This window comes from Salmo trutta, chromosome 17 (assembly GCF_901001165.1).
Source record: "Salmo trutta chromosome 17, fSalTru1.1, whole genome shotgun sequence".
NCBI lineage: Eukaryota > Metazoa > Chordata > Actinopteri > Salmoniformes > Salmonidae > Salmo > Salmo trutta.
The window spans coordinates 42,959,703-42,983,739 of record NC_042973.1 but is presented as its reverse complement, the minus strand read 5'-3'; the positions used below and the strand labels follow the sequence as shown (position 1 = coordinate 42,983,739).

The following is a 24,037-nucleotide window of genomic DNA, read 5'->3' as shown; positions in this document are numbered from 1 at the left end:
TTATACTCACAGACATCATTCAAACAGTTTTAGAAACTTCAGTGTTTTCTATCCAAATCTACTAATTTATTTGTGTATTCTAGCTTTTGTGTCTGAGTAGCAGGCATTTTACTTTGGGCATGTTTTTCATCCAAGCTACTCAATACTGCCCCCCTTTCCTCAAGTTAAAGGCCAAAACTGGTTAAAGACAATCTGTGATGAATGAAACTGGTATACTTTCTTTTATTTAAGGACCAAAAAATTGACAACTGCCGTAGAGGATTCATACATACTTACATACCTACAGTGCATTCGGACAGTATTCACACCCCCTTCACTTTTTCCACATTTAGTTACGTTACAGCCTTATTCTAGAATGGATAAACAATATTTTTAAAATCCTCATCAAACTAAACACAATACCCCATAATGACAAAGTGAAAACAGGCTTTTAGAAATGTTTGCAAATGTATTCAGACCCTTTGTTATGAGACTTGAAATTGAGCTCGGGTACATCCTTTTTCCATTCATCATCTAACTTGATTGGAGTCCACCTGTGATAAATTCAATTGATTAGACATGATTTGGAAAAGCACACATCTTTCTATATTAAAAGGTCCCACAGTTGACAGTGCATGTCAGAGCAAAAACCAAGCCATGAGGTCGAAGGAATTGTCCGTAGAGCTCCGAGACAGAATTGTGTCAAGGCACAGATCTGGGGAAGGGTACCACAACATTTCTGCAGCTTTGAAGGTCCCCAAGAACAGTGGCCTCCATCATTCTTAAATAGAAGGGTTTTGGAACCACCAAGACTCTTCCTAGAGCTGGCCGCCCGGCCAAACTGAGCAGTCGTGGGAGGTGACCAAGAACCTGATAGTCTCTCTGACAGAGTTCCTCTGTGGAGTTGGGTGAACCTTCCAGAAGTACAACCATCTCTGCAGCACTCCACCGATTTAGGCCTTTTATGGTAGTGGCCAGACGGAAACCACTCCTCAGTAAAAGTCACATGACAGCCCGCTTGGAGTTTTCCTAAAGGACTCTGACCATGAGAAACAAGATTCTCTGGTCTGATGAAACCAAAATTGAGCACTTTGGCCTGAATTCCAAGCGTCATATCTGGAGGGAACCTGCTCAGGACCTCTGACTGGGATGATGGTTCACCTTCCAACAGGACAACGACCCTAAGCACACAGCCAAGACAATGCAGGAGTGGCTTCGGGACAAGTCTCTGAAGTTCCTTGAGTGGCCCAGCCAGAGCCTGAATTGAACCCGATCGAACATCTCTGGAGAGACCTGAAAATGGCTGGGCAGCAACGCTCCCCATCCAACCTGACTGAGCTTGTGAGGATCTGCAGAGAATGGGAGAAACTCACCAAATACAGGTGTGCCAAGCTTGTAGCGTCATACCCAAGAAGACTCTAGGCTGTAATTGCTGCCAAAGGTGCTTCAACAAAGGACTGAGTAAAGGGTCTGAATACTTTATGTAAAAACATGTTTTTAATACATTTGCAAAAATTCAAAGCTGTCTTTGCTTTGTCATTATAGGGTGTTGTGTGTAGATTAATCAATTTTAGAATAAGGCTATACATACATGCATACATGGCTGTGCTTGTTTTTTAAATATTTTTTTATACACCTGTAGCAAAGGGTATGGCTGAATCCACTAATTTGAAGGGGTGTTCATACTTTTGTGTGTCTCTGTATTTCAGATCTACTGGAGGGCAAGTTTCACCATATGGACTGTGGCTATAAGTTGGCACAATAAATATTACAATGTGGCAATATACCTGAGACATGAAACGAATAGGAGGGAAGGCATACAGGCTGTCACCAATTTACTAATGCGCAATTTGGATAATGGAAACCTCTAACCATTACATTTTTATTAGACGCTAGATTTTTGCAGAAGTGTTTCTTTTTTTTAAAACATTTTTTAGTTCTGAAGTCCAGCTGTTTTTCTCAGCACAAGACCGTTCAGTGGAAACATACCGTAGCAGGCAATTGTCTCGTCTGTTTTCTATGACAACTTTCTAAGTGTCGACCAAAAACAATCACTGGAAAAGTGGAAACATAGATGATGTCATTGATTCTAAATATGTCACATGTGACTGTTAGCTGAGTATCAGGGTGTTGTGTTCCCTTCCAGGAGATGACCAGTATGCTGTGGACAGGGAGATGGAGAGAGAGCGGAACAGAGTGATGAAAGGACAGATAGAGGAAGAGCTGAGGCAACTGGAAGACGAGATCTCAGCCTGTAAGAGGATGTGCACTCACACACACACACACACACACACGCACAGATATTGTATGCCTTCACAACACAGACATCTGAGCATGCTAATAGTTGGGTCTTTCGACTCTCATCACGCTTTGTTTTTTTTGTACAACCGGGTCTGGGACTGTTAAAGAAATGAATGGGTGTGTGTTTGCAGCCTTCTCCAGTACAGGCTTTGACTGCCACATGTCTCCAGTGTTCAGCCCTGCCAACCCAGAGAGCTCCATCGAGGACTGCCTTGCTGCTCTGGGCGACCGGGTGGCTAGAGACCTGGACACACACCTGGCCTCCGCTGTACACACACTCCTCAGTGCGTGAGTGTCTGTTCTGCAGTGTACACCAATGACGATCTATGAATGGACAAAACCATCGATCACGTGGCACCATTCATTTCAATGTGAATACTCGATAGAGCATTTGAAGCCAAGGAGGTTGGTTAAGATGGCGCCTCATGTAGGCAATTTATGTAGGCATAACACGCTCAGTTTGAGCTACTCCAGGAAGTGACCTTGCAGGCTAGCACAGTGTTACCCCTTTCATTGAGTATCGGTACTTTTTTATTTATTTAACTAGGCAAGTCAGTTAAGAACAAATTCTTATTTACAGTGACGGCCTACCAAAAGGCCTCCTGCGGGGATATAAAATAAATCAGCAAAAAAAGAAACGTCCTCTCACTGTAAACTGCGTTTATTTTCAGCAAACTTAACATGTGTAAATATTTGTATGAACATAGCAAGATTCAACAACTGAGACATAAACTGAACAAGTTCCACAATAATGTGTCCCTGAAAAAAAGGGGGGTCAAAATCAAAAGTACTGCAGTACATCTCCTCATGGACTGCACTACATAATTGCTGTGAGATATTACTCTACTCTTCCACCAAGGCACCTGCAAGTTCCTGGACATTTCTGGGGGGAATGGCCCTAGCCCCACCCTCCGATCCAACAGGTCCCAGACGTGCTCAATGGGATTGAGATCCGGGCTCTTCTCTGGCCATGGCAGAACACTGACATTCCTGTCTTGCAGAAAATCACGCACAGAACGAGCAGTATGGCTGGTGGCATTGTCATGTTGGAGGGTCATGTCAGGATGAGCCTGCAGGAAGGGTACCACATGAGGGAGGAGGATGTCTTTCCTGTAACACACAGCGTTGAGATTGCCTGAAATGACAACCGCCCCAGACCATGACGGATCCACCACCTCCAAATCGATCCCGCTCCAGAGTACAGGCCTCGCTGTAACGCTCATTCCTTCGACGATAAACGCAAATCCGACCATCAGCCCTGGTGAGACACAACCGTGACTCGTCAGTGAAGAGCACTTTTTGCCGGTCTGGTCCAGCGACAGTGGGTTTGTGCCCATAGGCGATGTTGTTGCCGGTGATGTCTGGTGAGGACCTGCCTTACCACATGCCAACAAGCCCTCAGTCCAGCCTCTCTCAGCCTATTGCGGATAGTCTGAGCACTGAAGGGGGGATTGTGTGTTCCTGGTGTTGTTGCCGTCCGCAGGTGTGATGTTCGGATGTACCGATCCTGTGCAGGTGTTGTTACACGTGGTCTGCCACTGCGATCAGCTGTCCGTCCTGTAGCGCTGTCTTAGGCGTCTCACAGTACGGACATCGCAATTTATTGCACTTGCCACATCTGCAGTCCTCATGCCTCCTTGCAGCATGCCTCCTTGCAGCATGCCTAAGGCACGTTCACGCAGATGCGCAGGGACCCTGGGCATCTATCTTTTGGTGTTTTTCTGAGTCAGTAAAAAGGCCTCTTTAGTGGCCTAAGTTTTTACAACTGTGAACTTAATTGCCTACCGTCTGTAAGCTGTTCGTGTCTTAACCACTGTTTTGGGAGTTATTTGGATTGTCTTTGAAAGACAGGGTCCTGAAAGAGGGACATTTATTTTTTTTAGTGTATATATATATCTCTCTCTCTCTCTACACACACACACACACACACACACACACACACACACACACAGTTGAAGTTGGAAGTTTGCATACACTTCGGTTGGAACATTGGAGACTTCCACAAGTCTGGTTCATCCTTGGGAGCAATTTCCAAACGCTTGAAGGAACCACGCTCATCTGTACAAACAATAGTACACAAGTATGAACACCATGGGACCACGCAGCCGTCATACCACTCAGGAAGGCGACGCATTTTGTCTCCTAGAGATGAACGTACTTTTGTGGGAAAAGTGCAAATCATCAATCCCAGAACAACACAAGGTCCTTTGCTGAAGATGCTGGAGGAAACAGGTACAAAAGTATCTATACCCACAGTAAAACGAGTCACTCGGCAAGGAAGAAGCCACTGCTCCAAAACCGCCATTAAAAAGCCAGACTACGGTTTGCAACTGCACATGTGGACAAAGATTGTACTTTTTGGAGAAATGTCCTCTGGTCTGATGAAACAAAAATGGAACTGTTTGGCCATAATGACCATCGTTATGTTTGGAGGAAGAAGGAGGCTTGCAAGCCGAAGAACACCATCCCAACCGTGAAGCACGGTGGTGGCAGCATCATGTTGTGGGGGGGCTTTGCTGCAGAAAGGACTGATGCGCTTACAAAATGGATGGCATTATGAGGGAGGAAAACTGTGGATATATTGTAGCAACATCTCAAGACATCAGTCAGGAAGTTAAAGCTTGGTCGCAAATGGGTCTTCCAAATGGACAATGACCCCAAGCATACTTCCAAAATTGTGGCAAAATGGCTTAAGGACAACAAAGTCAAGGTATTGGAGTGGCCATCACAAAGCCCTAACCTCAATCCCATAGAAAATGTGTGGGCAGAACTTAAGTGTGTGTGTGAGCAAGGAGGCCTACAAGCCTGACTCAGTTACACCAGCTCTGTCAGGAGGAATGAGCCAAAATTCAACCAAGTTATTGTGGGAAGCTTGTGGAAGGCTACCCAAAACGTTTGACCCAAGTGAAACAATTTTAAAGGCAATGCTACCAAATACTAATTGAGTGTATGTAAACTTCTGACCCACTGGGGATGTGATGAAAGAAATAAAAGCTGAAATCATTGTCTACTATTATTCTGACATTTCACATTCTTAAAATAAAGTGGTGATCATAACTGACCTAAGACAGGGAATTGTTACTAGGATTAAATGTCAGGAATTGTGAAACTCTTTTTTTTTTTTTTTTAAATGTATTTGGCTAAGGTGTATGTAAACTTCTTACTTCAACTGTATAAAGACTTGGAGCTAGCTGTTGTACTACTAAATGATCATAACTTACTGTGTGCGACTTTAAAATAAACGGTTTAAAGACATACCTCTGGTGTAAGAGAAGCAATTATTGGTACCAGGATGGTCTTTTTTTTTTTTTTTTATCCATGTAGACTGCCATCTTCCCATTCCCTATAATGGGGATCCTGTTTTCTGGAAACAATGCCTGCAGTATTGCAGTCTGCCTTGAACTTCATGGCTTCAGTGAGAGGGGTCAGTTCTCCCCTGGTGTACATCTAGCCTAACATTCTCTCATTGTGTGCATGCAGCATGAGTAGCCAGTTGTAGTGTTCACTGTTCACCCTTTTTAAAATAACAGATTTTGTGAACTCTGTGTTGGGGTTTTCCCTACGTTGTTGAAACCTATTAGTTTGGTAGTTGACCATTTTGGTTGGGAAAAGGCATGCGTGTCAGTGCCTTCAAGAGTCCTTGAATACAGACCGTGCCTGGGTAGCCTCATCAGCATAAATATGCATGCGTCTCTGGCTCACCTGTACTGTAGGCCTAAAGTCAAGGTGGAGTTGATGGTGCCTTTCATACTGTATTATGGAAAGTGTTCCTGTCTAGCAAGTTCAGAACAGCACATGGACCTTTTGTGAAAGGTTGTATTGCATGACTACTTCAGTCTTTAAAAAATGTTTTATTTAATTTTTATTGTGATTTTAATAATTTATTTATAAAAAATACATTCTAACCTTTTTTAACTAGGCAAGTCAGTTGAGATTAAATTCCTATTTACAATGACTGTCTACCCCAGCCAAACCTGCATGACGCCGGGCTAATTGTGCGCCGCCCTATGGGACTCCCAATCACGGCCGGATGTGAGAGCCTGGATTCGAACCAGTGTGATGCCTCTTGCACTGAGATGCAGTGCCTTACACCACTGCTCCACTCGGCTCCACTCCCTCTTATAAGAAACACTCAATATAGGTTTAATAAATGACACCAAACTAGCATATTTTAATTTTCTCAAGTTACAGAAATGTAAGGACATTACTCATATATCACAGGCTAGGAATGTGTGTTTTTCTAAATGATCTTAATCATATTTATAAACCAGCTTTCTGTGACGCATGCATTTCTCAAGTTAGTTTCAAGGTCATTGGCGAATGATCACTGTGTTTGTTTGGCAGCCCTTTGGACTACGAGCGTTTCAGAGAAGCAGCACAAGACGTCTCCTGCCACACGCAGAGCGGCTGGACCAAGGTGAGGGATCTCTCTACTGTTCACCTGCTGTTACTGCCTGACAACCTATTAGGCCTAGTTCAGAAACAACCTAGAAGCTCTTTCCCTAGCTCTTAGGCCTATGGTGTTTGCAGATCCTAAGGAATCTGATTAGGGCTGTGACGATCATGGAATTTGGATTGACAGTTATTTGTCAGCCAATTGACCGCTGTCACCGTTTTTATTGTTTTGAATAGCAAAAAAGACACACAAAGGCAACCGAAGACTGGTTTGCTACAACACCTTGCTGAAACGAGCAACAAAGTTTAATCACGTAAGAGTCCATGTTATCACAAACGGACCTCATTTATATGTCCCGCCTTCAGTCAGCTGTTTAGTCCACAACACAAAATTGTAAAACTAGCTACTTTTGTCTCGTCTCTCCTTATCTGCTGTTAGATATAAGCCAAACTACTTTGCTGCTTTTGGGTAAAGTTTGACGACTTGAATATGAAGTTGATTAATAACATTGGATATTTATTTATTTTTTACTGTTATGAAAGATTCTTTTTTTTCATGACTGTCTTCATTCATTATGGTCGGTTACATGATGCAATTACCGTGCCAGCCCTAAATCTGATGTGTGGTGGAAGCTCCCCTTACTCTTTTTGAAAGTCCTGGTGGAACCATCATCATTTTGATTTTACCCATCCTGGTTCCTTTTGGGTAGTGTCTTGAACTGGGCCTAACACTCTGCCCTCACTGTCCCCAGGTGCTGGTGCCTTTAGTGCTGCTGCAGGCCCTACAGGGAGAAGGACAGATCTTGGCCACCCTGCTTCCTCTGGGGGTCAATTTCCTGGAGGAGGCGGAGGCAGACTACATCATCCGGCAGGGAGGATGGGTGAGTGGACACTGGACAAGGGGAGGGATGGGACGGCGAACAAGCCAAGAATGAACCACTTATTAATATCTTACGCAAAGTTCAAGCAGATTAATGTTTCAGCCTTGATCTGTTTGCTGCTGTTTGTTTTCACAGCACTATAGCCAGAGGAGGGCGCCAGAGATCCACTGTACATGTTTGGCTATAAGGGCATTTAGTCATTGTTGAGAGACTGGCTGTAAGGGCATTTCAGAGAAAGAACGAGAGGGAGGGAGACAACGCTTTAGTTTACCTTTCACTCACTTAGCTAATGCAGCTAATTTAGCCTACTCAACAACTTGACTCTGAGTGATGTTATTTATGTTAGCTAGCAGGCTAAGGCTCTCCAACACTGCAACTCTTCCAAGTCAAGGTAAGCTTTTGTGTTTTATTAATGTATTGCCACCGGGGCCTGCTGGTGTAACTATTAAAGTGCTTACTGTACTGTGTGATTGTGGGTTTACTAATGCGTTAGTTCTAGTTTGTTGACTAATGTTAATATGGTGACAACAACGTTGGCTGTTTCGCGTTTATGGTATGACGGTTTGGCTTAGAGGTTTTTGCACCTGGTCACAGACCGCTGTTGTGATGTGCACTGAAGTCCACAGGCAAAGGGAGGAGGAGAGTGCATAGAAGGAATTAAACAATGAGAAAAGTGATGACGCTGTATGTGGCTGCAATGAAAGTGAACTGTGTGATCAGGAGTGTATTCATTCCGCTGATTCTGTTGCAAAACATTTCTTAAACGGAAGCACACGGAACTAAACTGGGAGCAACCTAAGTGAATTTGTCCAAAATAAACTCTCATTTTGCAACTGTTTGGACTAATGATTACACTCCAGATCAGCCAGATGCAGGCAATAGTGTGCAAGTCAGTATTGAATTTGTCACACTCTGTCACCTTGATAATTCCAATTTGTCTCAATCTGTGCACCTATGTTATAAACGTTCATTTGTATGGTGGTTTGTAGCAACCTCATGATGAGTATAGGGCAAATGTGAGTATCACGTAGAAGCCTAAACCTATCCATGTTACATTGAACTGGGTGAATGGAATATAAATGAGTCATCCAATGTGCTCTAATGAAAAAAATAATGACAAAACATCCTCCCTAATCTTAAATGGCACCTACCGCCACTGGACATGTAGAAGTGGTTCTGCTGTCAATACAGATACTGTGTAGCCTATTCATTACAGTAACAAGCCCTAGGGAAAAGAAACACACAAGGTTGTCCTTGTCTTGTGGCGAGAATAAGAATTGCTGTGGGGCAGTAAAGGGATAACATACCATGACCATCTCTGATACAACCTCCCTGACTCACTTCTGCTCTATCACATTATGACTGGGTCCAATCCAGTGTTTGTGTGCTCAGTCCCTTGGCCATACTAACTTTGCCACATTCCCACTGGTATGTCAGGGATGGTCCATAGGCTAGAGCTGGGACCGCAGGGAGAGGGTGGAGTAGAGGGGGTGGGTATGACACGCCAGTGGAAACTCCTCCTGTGGTGTGAAGTTAAAGCTTCGTTACTGTCATTCTGTCACAGCGGTGTGTGTGTGTGTGTGTGTGTGGCTCCACTTCGCTACAACTGGGTCCCCCTTCTCTCTCTCCACTCCTCCCTCCCTTTGTCTCTCGCTCTCATTTTTTGGGGGGACTCTTTCTGGGCTTCTGACCCTGCTCAGGGAAGCACTTACTCTATAGTTGCTGGGTGAGCCAGGTCACAATCAGGTAGGTCATTCATCTTGTGTTTTTTGGTGGTGAGTGTTTGTGTAGAGGACTGTGGGAGAACATTGATCGTAGTTAGTAAGAGACGGTTGGTAGTAGGGGGGGGGGGGGGGGGGGGGATTGAAGAACTCTGGACCGTAGGGAAAGGCTCGCGTCGCCGAATCTGGTTTTAGCTCGTTTGACCGTGATGTGAAGTGTGTGGATATCTGAGTTGACAGTTTGAACACAGTGCCTAGAACACAATAATCCCTAAAGTCCTCTATGACAGAGCATTTAGAACAGAACAGAATGCACCGCACTTTCCCTCCATCGATCTTGCAACTTTTACAAACGAGGAATTCTCAAACTGCCTCCTGGGTTTATCGCTTATTGAGCGATTTTGATTGGTTGTAGTTCTAACTGTAAATCTGATGGGTGGCAGATTGATTTCGATGACGGGTACGTCGTGCCATCCTCGTGACCGTGGTCCCTCCTATGTTTGGTGGCTCTGACGATGACCATGCCTTTTTTGTTTAATTACATTAGGAAACAAAAAGGATTTATGACCCCCCCCCCCCCCCCCCCCAATGTCGTGTTCACTTCATTGGACAACAAGACCAGCATCTCATAAATCCGACCCGGCCATGGGAGGGAGGGGGGGGGGGGGATGATGAGTAAGCAAGGGGAATGCAATACACTAGAGACATTTTGAATAAGGACGGCTTCTGATTCAAAATGGGCTAGCATGGGTATGACTGTATTTGAACCTGTTCACTATGAAGGGTTTGGGTCTGTGACATACTGGAACTGTGTGAGAGCCTAAAACCATATGTAGCTAATCTAAGAGTGAGGGGTATGTGTATCAAACTTGGCTGGTGCAAAGGTCGTTATCTGAATTTTGCCCTTGAACACCCCTACACACCCTGTCCCTCTTTCTAGCCCTGTCCTTCAGACAGCACTGACTGCTGTCCTTCAGCACGACAGTGAAAACTGCTGCGGGTGTGTGTTCTGACAGGGACCTTCAGCCATGTTGTATTACAGACCTTGTCATGGGTGATGCAACTCCTGTCGCTAGGAAGTGACCGGACAAATGTTGTCTCTGACACCTTGTCTAAGGTCATCTGGGAGAGGAAGGCTAAAATGTTCTGAAAATGAATGCAGTTATAAAGTTTCATTTTGGTGTGTCCCTCAGAAACTGCTTGTGACAGGTGTGCTTACGTTGCGCTCTCAAATTGCACTTGACACCTCTGTTGCAGCGCACAATAGTAAAGTTACTTGCCAAAAGGCCACAAACTGGGCAGCTTAGTCAGGCAAATGCCCAAATACTTATACATATACTGAATTTTGGTTGCCTTATAAACACATGGGCACAAATCATATTTTTGGGGGGAGGGGGTGCTGCTGAGTGTTTTCTGGTCTATGTCAGGCTGCACAGCCCTCCGCCATGTTACGTAAGATGTCGCTTTTGCTGGGGTGAAATGCTGAGTGCATCTCTTTGTTTTGGCGTGTCGGGCTCTGCTGAGGAAATAAATCACCAGAGCCAGACTGGCCTACTTATAGTGCTACCTCTCAACTGCTAACAGCTGAACCCAGGTCAGATCCCCACTGTAGGATGGTCACTTTTATTCGCTTCATACTGTTGGTCAGGGCATCTATGCTAATGGCTGAACCCAGGTCAGTGTCTACTGCTGCTGCCTGATGCAACCTGCGTCACACACACTGACACAGCGAGAGCAACACAACCTTTTGTGCTGGAAGCCTTCTGGACGCCTGGTCTCAAGGTCCTCTGTCTGATGCTCCAAGGCCAAGCAGAGTCCAGCTATCTGGCTGTTACCAGGCTCTCTTGTTGAAACCCTTCTCATAAATGAGGGCAAACGGGTCATTTTTAGTGAGGTGTTAATTTGTAGAAGACGTGTTGTCATTCATCCATGTGGCTGTTCCCATCAGGCCAGCTGCTTCACATTAACCCTCCTGGATAAACCTGGTTATAGGCCTACACCCAGCTGCAGCCAATCTAACACAAGAAAGGAGGCCATGCCTCTCTTGGGGGCAACTGGATCCTTTTATCATTTTTTTTAATGAAAGTTACTTCCTAAAAGGGAATATGATGTCTTCCTCGTTTGACACGGTAGGTTAGAATAACTTTGTTGCTCTTTAGTGTTAGTGGATTAATTGGATGAGGGAGGAGTGATGGGATTAGGTTCAGTAATAATGGGGGAATCCTGACTGGGGGATGTTTTTATGTCACTGACAACGCTCTTGTGCGACTATATTGAATGGCCATTATGTTACTGTGTCCAGTGGCCCCTCCTGGGAGTCAATCCCCTTTGATGGTATTTCATAGCAGCACACGACACTAAATGAGAGGTATTGTTAGGATGGGGCCCTAGGGCTGAAACCGACTCACTACTATGGGATTATAGTTTCTAAGAAACAAAATCGTATCTGAGTATACTGGAAGGTTAGACAGCTCTTGGCTGACTGGCTGAGCATGGAGTCTATCGGCATGAATCACTCAGTGTCTGACTACCAGGAGCTCCTCTGTTATGTTACGTAAGCGGTCTTGGGGCAGCAGGTGGTTAGGTGGTTAGAGTGTTGGACTAGTAAATGAAGGTTGCTGGATCGAATCCCCAAGCTGACAAGGTAAAAAATCTGTCATTCTGCCCCTGAACAAGGCCGTTAACCCACTGTTCTTAGGCCGTCATTGTAAATAAGAATTTGTTCTTAACTGACTTGCCTAGTTTAAATAAAAAATTCAATGTACATTATCAGAACACCCAGACCAGTGTCTAACTGGGGGGGGGTGTATATATAACAAGGGACAGTCATGTATTTGACTGCACTGGGCCTTTAACATTGGATAAGACACCAAAAAACAATTATCCCTTCACAATATATTTTGGAGCAAAGAAAAATGAGTGAAATGAAGACAGCCAGTCTGTTGTTCCCAGTTCTAATATTTGGGTTGGCAAAGAGCTGTGGCATGTTTGGGTGACAGGTAGCAAGTCACATGTGACTGACACCCTGCTGGGACAAACTACCAGCTCTCATTTCAAGTGATGCAGGCTTCCAAGTCTTGACTAGAAGGATCTCATACTGTATGTTAGATGTGGCTGTACATGTGATACTAGTGTGGGGATGAAATCTTGCCCTTCACTGGTGATAAAAACAATTTTTTTACATCGGAGTCTAGTCTAGCAGCAGGTAGTCTAGCAGTTAAGAGCGTTGGGCCAGTAACCGAAAGGTCTCTGGTTCGAATCCCCAAGCTGACTTGGTGAAAAATCTGTCTGTGCCCTTGATCAAGGCACTTAACTCTAATTGCTCCTGTAAGTCACTCTGGATAAGAGCGTCTGCTAAATGACTAAAATGTAAATGTATAGCCTATGTAATCACTAATCACTCACAACCTCACTGTACCTTGACTGTTAAGGTTGTGGTAACTGTTCATAGGTCCAGTGGAGCGAAGTGTCAACCCTGAGATAAGTTTAAGTGTGTGTGTGTGTGTGTGGCGGTATCACTTCCCTCATTGTTTGTACAGGGGTTTTTAACACGGCATTGTTGAGTGGTACATACAGTGCCTTCAGAAAGTATTCACACCCCTTGACTTATTCCACATTTTGTTACAGCCTGAATTTTAAATTTTATTAAATTCAGATTGTCACTACACACAATACCCCTTAATGTCAAAGTGGAAGTACATTAATAAAAAATTATGGCCTGAGTTAAAATGTTATATATATATATATATATATATATAAAAAAAAAAATTTTTTTTAATAAATTTTTTTTAATTAGGCAAGTCAGTTAAGAACAAATTCTTATTTACAATGACAGCCAAACCCGGACGACACTGGGCCAATTGTGCGCCGCCCGAGTCATTTAAGTATTCAACCCTTTTGTTATAGCAAGCCTAAATAACTTCAGGAGTAAATTTTTATAAGTTGCATGGACTAACCTGGTGTACAATAATGGTGTTTAACATGATTTTTTAATGACTACCCTATCTCTGTACCCCACACATACAATTATCTGTGATGTCCCTCAGACGAGCAGTGAATTTTAAACACCGATTTAACAACAGACCAGGGAAGTTTTCCAATGCCTTGCAAAGGGCACCTATTGGTAAAAATAAACAGCAGACTTTGAATATCCCTTTGAGCATGGTGAAGTTATTAATTACACTTTGTATGGGTTATCAATACACCCAGTCACTACAAAGATACAGGTGTCCTTACTAACTCAGTTGCTGGCGAGGAAGGAAACTGCTCAGGGATTTCTCCGTGAGGCCAATGGTGACTTTAAAACAGTTTTAATGGCTGTGATAGTATTGTGGAGTAACTACAATGTTGTTGATCCACCCCTCAGTTTTCTAACTTAAATGATGGAGTGAAAAGAAAGACGCCCGTACAGAATAACAAATATTCCAAAACATGCATCCTGTTTGCAATAAGGCACCACTAAAGTAATATTGCAAAACATTCTGCAAATTTAACTTTTTGTCCTGAATACAAGCATTGTTTGGGGCAAATCCAACACAACACATCACTGAGTACCACTCAAATCAAAATCAAATCACTCATTTGAAAAATATTTTAATATTTTCCAGCATGGTGGTGGCTGCATCATGTTATGGGCATGTTTGTCATCGGCAAGGACTAGGGAGTTGTATTAGAATGAAAAGGAATAGAGCTAAGCACAGTCCTAGAGGAAAATCTGGTTCTATGCTTTCCAACACACTGGGCGATGTCCACCTTTTCAGCAGGACGATAACCTAAAACGCAAAGCCAAATTATACAGTGGAGATACTTACCAAGACAACATTGAATGTTCTTGAGTGGCCTAGTTAGAGTTTTGGCTTAAATTGGCTTAAATCTATGGCAAGACTTAAAAATGGCTGCCTGCTAAACAACCAACTTGACAGAGCTTGAATCATTTTATAAAGGATAATGTGCAAATATTGTACAATCCAGGTGGGTAAAGCTCTTATACTTACCCAGAAAGACTCACAGCTGTAATTGCTGCCAAAGGTGATTCTAACATGTATTGACACAGGGGATTGAATACTTATCTAATCAAAATATTAGTGTTTGATTTTTCCATGAATAAACAAAGTATTTTGTGTAGATCGTTGACAAACAAAATACTGTGAAATAAGTCAAGGATTGTGAATACTTTCTGAAGGCACTGTAGTTTGGGAAGAGTTGTTCCTGTGTGGGGCCGTCTGACTTCCTCTCAGGGGAACAGTGTGTGTAGTAGGTGTTTGTCTGTGTGTGTCGTCGCGAGGATGGAGTTTTTTTGTAACACGCCTGACAACCGATCACAACACCTCAAGTCTCTGTTGTACAACAGCGACTGTCTTTTTGTATCAACGTAGTGTGTGAAGTTATTGGAAGGTACTGAAGAATATAGGTGTTTTCATTTCTTTTTTATATCACTTTTATTTAACCAGGTAGGCTAGTTGAGAACAAGTTCTCATTTACAACTGCGACCTGGCCAAGATAAAGCAAAGCAGTGTGACAGAAACAACAATACAGTTACACATGGAATAAACAAACGTGCAGTCAATAACACAATAGAAAAGTGTATATACAGTGTGTGCAAATGAAGTAAGATTAGGGAGGTAAGGCAATAAATAGGCCGCAGTGGCGAAATAATTACAGTTTTGCAAATAAACATGAGTGATAGATGTGCAGAAGATGAATGTGCAAGTAGAGATACTGGGGTGCAAAGGAGCAAAAAAGAAATGTATATATTTATATGATTTATTATGGGATGAGCTAGTTGGATGGGCTATGTACAGGTGCAGTGATCTGTAAGCTGTTCTGATAGCTGATGCTTAAAGTTCGAGAGGGAGATCTAAGACTCCAGCTTCAGTGATTTTTGCAATTCGTTCCAGTCATTGGCAGCAGAGAACTGGAAGGAAAGGCGGCCAAAGGAGGAATTGTCTTTGGGGGTGACCAGTGAAATATACCTGCTGGAGCGCGTGCTACGGGTTGGTGCTGCTATGGTGACCAGTGAGCTAAGGCGGCGCTTTACCTAGAAAAGACTTATAGATGACCTTGAGCCAGTGGGATTTGCGACGAATATGAAGCGAGGGCCAGCCAACAAGAGCATACAGGTCGCAGTGGTGGGTAGTAAATGGGGCTTTGGTGACAAAACGGATGGCACTGGGATAGACTACATCCAATTTGTTGAGTAGAGTGTTGGGGGTTATTTTGTAAATGACATCGTTGAGGATCGGTAGGATAGGGTATGTTTGGCAGCACGAGTGAAGGAGGCTTTGTTGCAAAGCAGGAAGCTGATTTTCTAGATCTAATTTTGGATTGGAGATGCTTAATGAGTCTGGAAGGAGAGTTTAGTCTAACCAGACACCTAGGAATTTGTAGTTGTCCATATATTCTAAGTCAGAACCGTCCAGAGTAATGATGCTAGGCGGGCGGGCAGGTGCGGGCAGCGATCGATTGAAGAGCGTGCATTTACTATTTCATACAGGGAGTGGAGCTAAGGACTACAGGTGTGGACATCTCAAGTTTGGTGTTTTATTTTCATATGAAGTAGCCAAAATATCTAGATTTTATTTAACTTGTATCTGCTTATGCTGTGTCCTAGAAAATCAGATTTTCACTTTTGGTAATGTTTTCAATGTTTTTTTTTAGCTGCTAGCTACTGAGTAATTGGTGGTCTACTTAACCTGCTGATGGGGAGAGCTTTACCATATGCTCGTTTGAGAACATAGAAAATGACTTATTTTTCTGGCTTTAGTAACTGGGTGAATGTCTACTGCAGATTTATTTAATATGCCTGTCTTTAGGCCCAACGGTTGTTACTCCCAGATGGAGACCTATTCATGTGGCCCTCACACAACATGGCTGCCCTTCTTTATCCAACCACTTAAACCTCTGGCCAGAGAGGAGGGTTTAAAAAAATTAAAAAATAAATGATGTCAACCACTCTCCCACACGCAAATCCGCTTACACCCAGAGAGTGCATGCTAGGAAGGGTTGGCGTTTAGTTTTAATCCCCTGCCTGGCCTCCCGGGATGCAGCCTGGCCTCTGAGAGAATGTCCTTGTAAGGAGAATAACCTTCAGTCAGGCCATAGTCCCGTAGCTCAAACGCCTGTATTTTACATAGATACAATATGGGCCCCAGTATAGTTAGGAAAATGTTCTGTGAGTCCGATGCAAATAAGTAGTCATTTGCAAGCCTGTTTGAATAGAAGATAAATGTACCAGAGCTGTTATTTAGCCTACCTGAATGAACCGTAATAGTTTAACCTTATCTTTTCATGGGGGAGATGTGGATTAGGCTGACTCAGTCAGTGCTGTCAGATCCATCCTGTCAGGTCCATGGCACCCTGCCACCCCTACTGTGCTCTGTGGGAATTTAGTCTGAGCTCTGAGGCAGCCATTTTCACACCATCTGACACGCGATGCAGCCACCTTAAGTGCTGATGTTCAAGCTTCCTACACAAAGATCTCCCTTTTTATTAAATGTGCCTGAATAGCCTCCTACCAACTTACCTACCTGGGCAAATATTGACATCTAAAAACAGTGCGTTCGGAAAGTAATCAGACCCCTTGATTTCCCCCTCCCCCCCACAAGTTATGTTACAGCTTATTCTAAAATGGATTAAATTGTTTTTTTTCCCTCATCTACACACACTACCCCATAATGACACAGCATTATGGGGTATTGCAAAAATTATTTAAATAACTGAAAGCACATTCACATACGTATTCAGACCCTTTACTCAGTACTTTGTTGAAGCACCATTGGCAGAGATTTAAAGCCTCAAGTCTTCTTGGGTATGAAGCCACAAGCTTGGCACACCTGTATTTGGGGAGTTTCTCGCATTCTCTGCAAATCGGAATGGGAGCATAGCTGCACAGCTATTTTCATGTCTCTGCAGAGATGTTTGTTTGGGGTCAGGTCTGGGCTCTGGCTGGGCCACTCAAGGACATTCAGAGACCTGTCCCGAAGCCACTCCTGCGTGGTCTTGGCTATGTGCTTAGGGTCGTTGTCCTGTTGGAAGGTGAACCTTCGCCCAAGTCTGAGGTTCTGAGCGCTCTGGAGCAGGTTTTGATCAAGGATCTCTGTACTTTGCTCTTTCCCTCGATCCTGACTACTCTCCCAGTCCCTGCTTCTGAAAATTCTCCCCACAGCATGATCCTGCCACTACCATGCTTCACCGTTTCTTCCAGACGTGATGCTTGGCGTTCAGGTCAAGAGTTCAATCCTGGTTTCTTAAGACCAGATAATCTTGTTTCTCATGGTCTGAGAGTCCTTTGGGTGCCTTTTGGCAAACTCCCAGCTGCTGTCGTGCCTTTTTTTTGTTTTTTTTAAATCGAGGAGTGGCTTCCGTCTGGCCACTCTACCATAAAGACCTGATTGGTGGAGTGCTGCAGAGATTTGACCTTCTGGAAGGTTCTCCTATTTCCACAGAGGGACTCTGAAGCTCTGCCAGAGTGACCATCGGGTTCTTGGTCACCAGTCTGACCAAGGCCATTCTGTCCCAATTGCTGTTTGGCCAGGTGGCCAGTTCCAGGAGTCTTGGTGGTTCTAAACTTCTTCCATTTAATGATGGAGGCCACTGTGTTCTTGGGGACCTTCAATGCTACAGAAATGTTTTGGTTTGTTTCCTCAGATCTGTACCTCGGCACAATCCTGTCTCGGAGCTCTACAGACAATTCCTTAGACCTCATGGCTTTGTTTTTACTCTGACATGCACTGTCAACTGTGGGACCTTGTAAAGACCGGTGTGTGCCTTTCCAAATGATGTCCAATCAATTGAATTTATCACAGGTGGCCTCCAAGTTGTAGAAACATCTCAAAGATGATTAATGGAAACAGGATGCACCTGAGCTCAATTTGAAGTATCATAGCAAAGGGTCTGATAATTATATAAATAAGTTATTTCTGTTTTATTTTTAATGCATTTGCAAACATTTCGAAAAACCTGTTTGCTTTGTCATTATGTAGATTGAGGAAAATAAATAATGTAATCCATTTTAGAATAAGTCTAACGTAACGTAAGTCAAGGGGTCTGAATACTTTCCAAATGTATAGGCCTAAATGGAACTATTGGAGCAGTACTGTGGCTAATAGAATGCAATTTAGATTTTTTTAGATAGGCAAGTCGGTTAAGAACAAAGTCTTATTTACATTGACTGCCTAGGAACAGTGGGTTAACTGCCATGTTCAGGGGGAGGTAGACAGATTTGTACCTTGTCAGCTCGGTGACTCGATCTAGCAACCTTTCGGTTACTGGCCCAACACTAACCACTAGGCTACCTGCCTCCCCAGACCCAGATTCAATCTACAGCAGGGTATTCCCACGCATGATAGAGAGACACATGATCATATACAAATGTAAGCAAGGTTTGAAATTGTTTTAGTTGAGTATTATATGTTTGGGCTCCTTGCGGTGAGTTTGCGGTCTACAAAGGATTTGTAATTATGTTCCGGCCCCCCGACCATCATCTCAAGAAGAAATCGTTCCGCAGCTGAATCTAGTTGAGGATCCCTGCTCTACAGCCAAAATGACTGTTAGATTAGATTATGTCCAGGCTGCATCACATCTGGACGTGATTGGGAGTCCCATAGGGCGGCGCACAATTGGCCCAGCGTCGTCCGGGGTGGGTAGGCAGTCATTTGTAAATAAGAACTTATTGTTAACTGACTTGCCTAGTTAAATTTAAAAATAAAATAAAAAAACATCAGGCTTCTGACCCGGTTTCCATTCACACCACTGGTTGGAATTAACTTTGTACAGAACAATATATATATATATATATTATACCATTGTGTTTAATTTGTTTTCAAGCTTGTGCCCATTGCCCTATATTCAGTTACTTAAGAGCAGCTACAGACCGGCAGCTCTCTGAGGATACCTTTATAGAAGTCTGTCACCACTATCAGAATTACTTTATGTCCCAGTAAATAAGATGCAGCTGTTCTAAATAGGTTTTACTCTAGTCGATCACTCCCGTGGGCTATGGCCCTTTGTCAATGGTGTCGACTTCATCAAGACCAGGGTAGGGCCATACAGCACCTCTAAATGTTAAACCACAGAAATCTTCATTAGATTGTGATATCCTCAGTGTTTTCCTTTAGAATGGCCAGTTGGAAGTTTAAGTCGAGACAAAAGGTCTGCGATAACACCGATGACGTACTGTAGCCTCAAGATGGGCTGATGTTGGGGTTTCAGGTGGTGACTGCACACTACCAAACCACATCAAAGCCTTTGTATTGCAACTCCTGTCAAATATAAGTGAAAGATGTGACATTGCACTTTACTGAGGTGTGCGTCACTTTTTTACTGTGATATTGCTTTAAAATAGATAAGAATTGGGAGGATCCGCACCTTTCTTAGCAGTGGACCAGTAGTGGCAGAGGTTTTGCCCATTTTGAAATGTCAGTCTTGTTTATTTATCCCACAAGGTCATAAGCTTATTATATCCCACCCATCAGCACTTTATTCAATGGGAAAATGCAATGCTTGTTATTTTTGTGCTTCCATACTGACCACTGAACTTGCTCTCCCTCTCAGGGTACAGTGTTTAGCCTGGAGGAAGAGGAGCAGCAAGGCTTGATCATAGCCGAGGACAGCAACGACATCTATATCCTGTCTGGAGAGCAGCTTCCCACATCGCTGCTGGGCACCGGAGTCAGCAGTGGGTTGGGCAGCTGGCAGACAGAAAGCTTACGTGTGTCTCTGGCAGGCCACGAGTCCTGGGCACAGGTGGACATGATGGACCATCCCGAAGACATCAAGAGCCTGGAAAGCAACGAGGGCAACCTCGCAGAGGAGCGCAGCGAGAACAACTCGTCCAACTCTGACATCGTGCACGTGGAGCGAGAAGACGCAGAGGAGGGTGAGGGTGGGGCAGAGGAGCCTGAGCTGCAGGAGATCATGCTGAGTGTGCTGGGGACGGAGAGCGAGCTGGCCGAGCTGAGGGTGGAGTTTAGGGATGACACCCCGCCTCCTGTCCCAGCAGCCCCAGAGCCTGTGGTGGGATATCTGGAGGAGCAGGTCGTCATTGAGACCTCTGCTCCCCTGTTGGCGGTCCTGTCAGAGCCCGAACCCCCTGCACCAGCCCCTGTGGTTGAGCCTGCCCCTGTTGAGGCAGCACCCGCCAAGGTGCCCCCTACTCCCCAACCAGCAGAGCAAGTCCCAGAACCAGAGCCAGTCCCAATGCCAGTTGCAGCAGCACCACCCCAGCCAGAGCCCATTCCAGAGGAGCCCCAGCCTGAACCTCAGGCAGAGACTGTGCTGGAGCTGGCAGCAGCGCCTGTCCTGGAGGTACCCCCAGCCCCTGTGGAGACCCCTGTGGCCCCAGCTGAGCAGACCCCGGTGCAAATGGAACCAGAGCCCAAGTTGGAGCTTCCAGTGCTGCTTTACGGGGGAGCTGCCCTGGTGGCCCTAGCTGCTGTAGTGGCCTGGGTAGTCCTGACCCACCGGAAGAGGTAGCCTAGCGGTGCTCCTGACCTGGGCCCCAGACCTCACCTCCTCCCTCCCTGGTCCCTGCCTGGCTCACTGTAGGTAACCTGGGCTGCTGTGCTGCCAACGCCAGGTGCACACACCATGGCAAAATTAACTCTTTCTCTCTCTCGCTCCGTTTTTGTTTTCCCCCGTTCTCATCTGGCGTTTTGATATGTTTGTCTTCAGTTGTACATTGCTGCCTCTGACCCATCACCTCAAACTGGAAAGGACATATTATGCATTTTTATCTTGGTTTCTCTATTGTGTGTTTTCTGGGTGTGTGGTTCTGTCCTGTGCCATCTTGATGCACGTGACCGATACAAGCAGGGTGTCTGTTACCCTCTCGGCTGGAGCTTTGGTACCTCTTTGTCCTCAGAGCCTAGTGGGTGTAGCTCAAGTCACAATTGCCAGTTCTGTTGCAAAAAAGGGTACAGGAAAGAGCTCCTATTCCAATAGATTTTTCTATCTGGAATGATTAGTAAAAAAAGTATGTTCTGACTACCTTATGTCCTCTGAAAAACAATCCTGTCTTCAAGAGCAGGTTGAGGTTTAGATGAGATGAACGTGGTTATGTAGTATATAATTTTTTATGGCAGTTAACAGATCATGATTAGACTCATTTTGTTTTTAGAATTATGTATGTGATGTTGGGATATAAGATTCACTACTGGAGACCCTGACGTGCCTGTAAAATAACTATCTGCAGTTAAAAGGGACAAAATTGTTCATATATAGCACTTCATTGAGATGATTAATATCACACACAAATGTGAAGTAGATATATTTATGATCTACTCCCCCACTATATTCATGGCTGATTGCCAGTCACTTACTACATCAACTGATGATAAATTTATTATTTTGAAAATTATTCGGGTCGATTTTTGGAAAATGAGGGATTCCACTTTAAGATGTGAATGGGATGCCTTGACTCAAGGGTATATATTTTCACATGAATATAATATATTATCACTGTACCTAATTTCATTCATTTAGCTAACACATATTTTGACACAGGAGTCTTCTCTTTTATATAGTGTTGTAATGTATGGTCATATTGCAGTGAAATAGATTTTTTTAATTTTTTTAATAGTGTCATAAAAAGGGACGAGCTGAGGATAAAGATTACCGCAGCTCACAGCCAGAGTGGGATACACCATTGTGTTTTATAACTTGCTGTCTCTTTGGTTTTGAGGGGACTGTGATGGGTGAATGTGTTATTCAACATTCCAGTCATGAAGATGCATCCTTGAAAATAGATGTATAGAATTGTCATTGGTCATGTGTGTGTGTGTGTGTGTGTGTGTGTGTGTGTGTGTGTGTGTCAACGTCAACCACTCCTAAGGCCAGTTTAACCATGATGGCACCATGGTCAATACTGTTCCAGGCACTGTGTTCTGTCGACAGGGAATGGAGGGTTGGGAATGACTGCACCAAGATCCACTTTGTCTCTGTTTGGTGAATTTCATACTCATATGTTCAACTCGAAAGGTTTAAGATTGAAATATTAGACATGGAAGATATAGTCCGTCTACTTGATTTAATCTGAGACTATATCAGAAGGAGACATTTTTGTCTTGAAACAATTTATGCTCTCATTCCCAACTCGTGTATTTTAAGAAATAAGGCACGAGGGGGTGTGGTATATGGCATATATATATATATATATATATATATATCATGGCTTAGGGCTGTTCTTAGGCGCGACACAACACGTCATGCCTGGATACAGCCCTTAGCCGTGGGATGTTGGCCATATACAACAAACCCCTGAGGTGCCTTATTCTATTATAAACTGGTTAACAATGTAATTTAGAGAGGTAGAAAGATGTTTTGTCATACCCGTGGTACACTGTCTGACATACCACCACTGTCTGACATACCATTCAGTGCTCGATCCACCTAGTTTATAATGGTAAATAACCTCACATGGACTTTTTTTTTTTTTTTTCCTCCTCTACATGGTTAGCTGTTTGTCCCCTCTGCTGGCCCAAACTGCCCACCCAGCACTGCCTTGCCATTCCACTGTAACCCCATTGCATGCCTAACTTTCTACAGTAGACTTCTAAACGAAGCTTAACATCTGTGTCTGCTGCCTTCTTTCCACTACTAGCAAAGCTCCCTCCATTTCTCAAGCCCGAGTGGAAGTCTGCCCACAACTTGAAGAGTAGGAACAACACACATGCCAGCCCTGCCACAGACAATCAACAGAGCTAATGAAACCTCATATCTTCCTCTGTGTACAATGTGAATCCAAAATAAACTCTGCACTGTAGGCCTCGAGTCAGGAGTAAAATAAAAGAATTGTGTGCGTGTTAAGTTAATTCTTTTTAAAACTGGGCACTCTTTGGGAGCATGAAATGTGAACTCTTGATCCGAATGATCAAGTAGTGATGGCCCTTGGTCTACAGTTAACTGGTTGTACAGCTTTATGTTCACCGGTTAGTGAATTCCCACAGCTTACTTTGTTAATATCAGTACTGTAAAGACTCTCACACTACACTAACTGCACTGTTGCTTAGCCAAGTGTAGATACAACCATGTGTGTTTTGGGGTGGTAAACAACAGCAAGATGTGTGGGTGAGAAATGAAAGAATGGTTGTTGACCAGTGGAGGCTCCTCAGATGAGGAAGGGGAGGACCATCCTTAGTGAATTTCAGTAAAATAGTGAAACGTTAGATATCCTTTTAAGATAACTATACCAAATATATTCACGTCGCCAAATAATGGCTTAAAACACTATTTTGCAATGAATGTCTACAGCAGCCTCAACAGCACTCTATAGGGTAGCGCCATGGTGTAGCTGGAGGACAGCTAGTTTCCGTTCTCCTCTGGGTACATTGACTTCAATACAAAACCTAGGAGGCTCGTGGTTCTCCCCATTCCATAGACTAACACAACAATGACAACTTCCGGAGGACGTCCTCAACCTATCAGAGTTCTTGCAGCATGAACTGACATGTTGTCCACCCAATCAAAGGATCAGAGAATGAATCTAGTACTGAAAGCATAAGCTACAGCTAGCTAGCACTGTGGTGCTTACAATGTGAGTAGTTGACTCAGAGACAATAGTTTAACAGTTTTGAACAAATTAATTTCTTTAAAAATGTAGCGTGAGCATATATATATATATATATATATATGCATTATTTTTTTTACTTTACTTAGCTAGCAAATGGAGCTAGTTAGTTTAGCCTGCTCAAACAGAGAGGAATGCTATGTTAGCTAGCTGGTTATGGCTATCCAACACTGGAACTCTTCCAAGTCAAGGTAAGC

The 24,037-nt window shown here is 43.8% G+C and overlaps 1 protein-coding gene across 2 annotated transcripts in view; it reads left to right on the top strand.

The window, feature by feature from the left end:
• LOC115152227 (bcl-2-like protein 13) overlaps window positions 1-22,255 on the top strand; it is a 36,852-nt gene extending 14,597 nt beyond the window's left edge. For both annotated transcript variants that reach the window (XM_029696863.1, XM_029696862.1), the window contains 5 exons: window positions 2,126-2,233; window positions 2,412-2,568; window positions 6,625-6,697; window positions 7,428-7,556; window positions 19,829-22,255. In XM_029696863.1, the coding sequence (XP_029552723.1) occupies window positions 2,155-2,233; window positions 2,412-2,568; window positions 6,625-6,697; window positions 7,428-7,556; window positions 19,829-20,749 (1,359 nt within the window). In that variant the 5' untranslated portion in view covers window positions 2,126-2,154 and the 3' untranslated portion in view covers window positions 20,750-22,255. The remainder of the gene's footprint in view (window positions 1-2,125; window positions 2,234-2,411; window positions 2,569-6,624; window positions 6,698-7,427; window positions 7,557-19,828) is intronic.
• The last annotated feature ends 1,782 nt before the right edge of the window (window positions 22,256-24,037 follow it).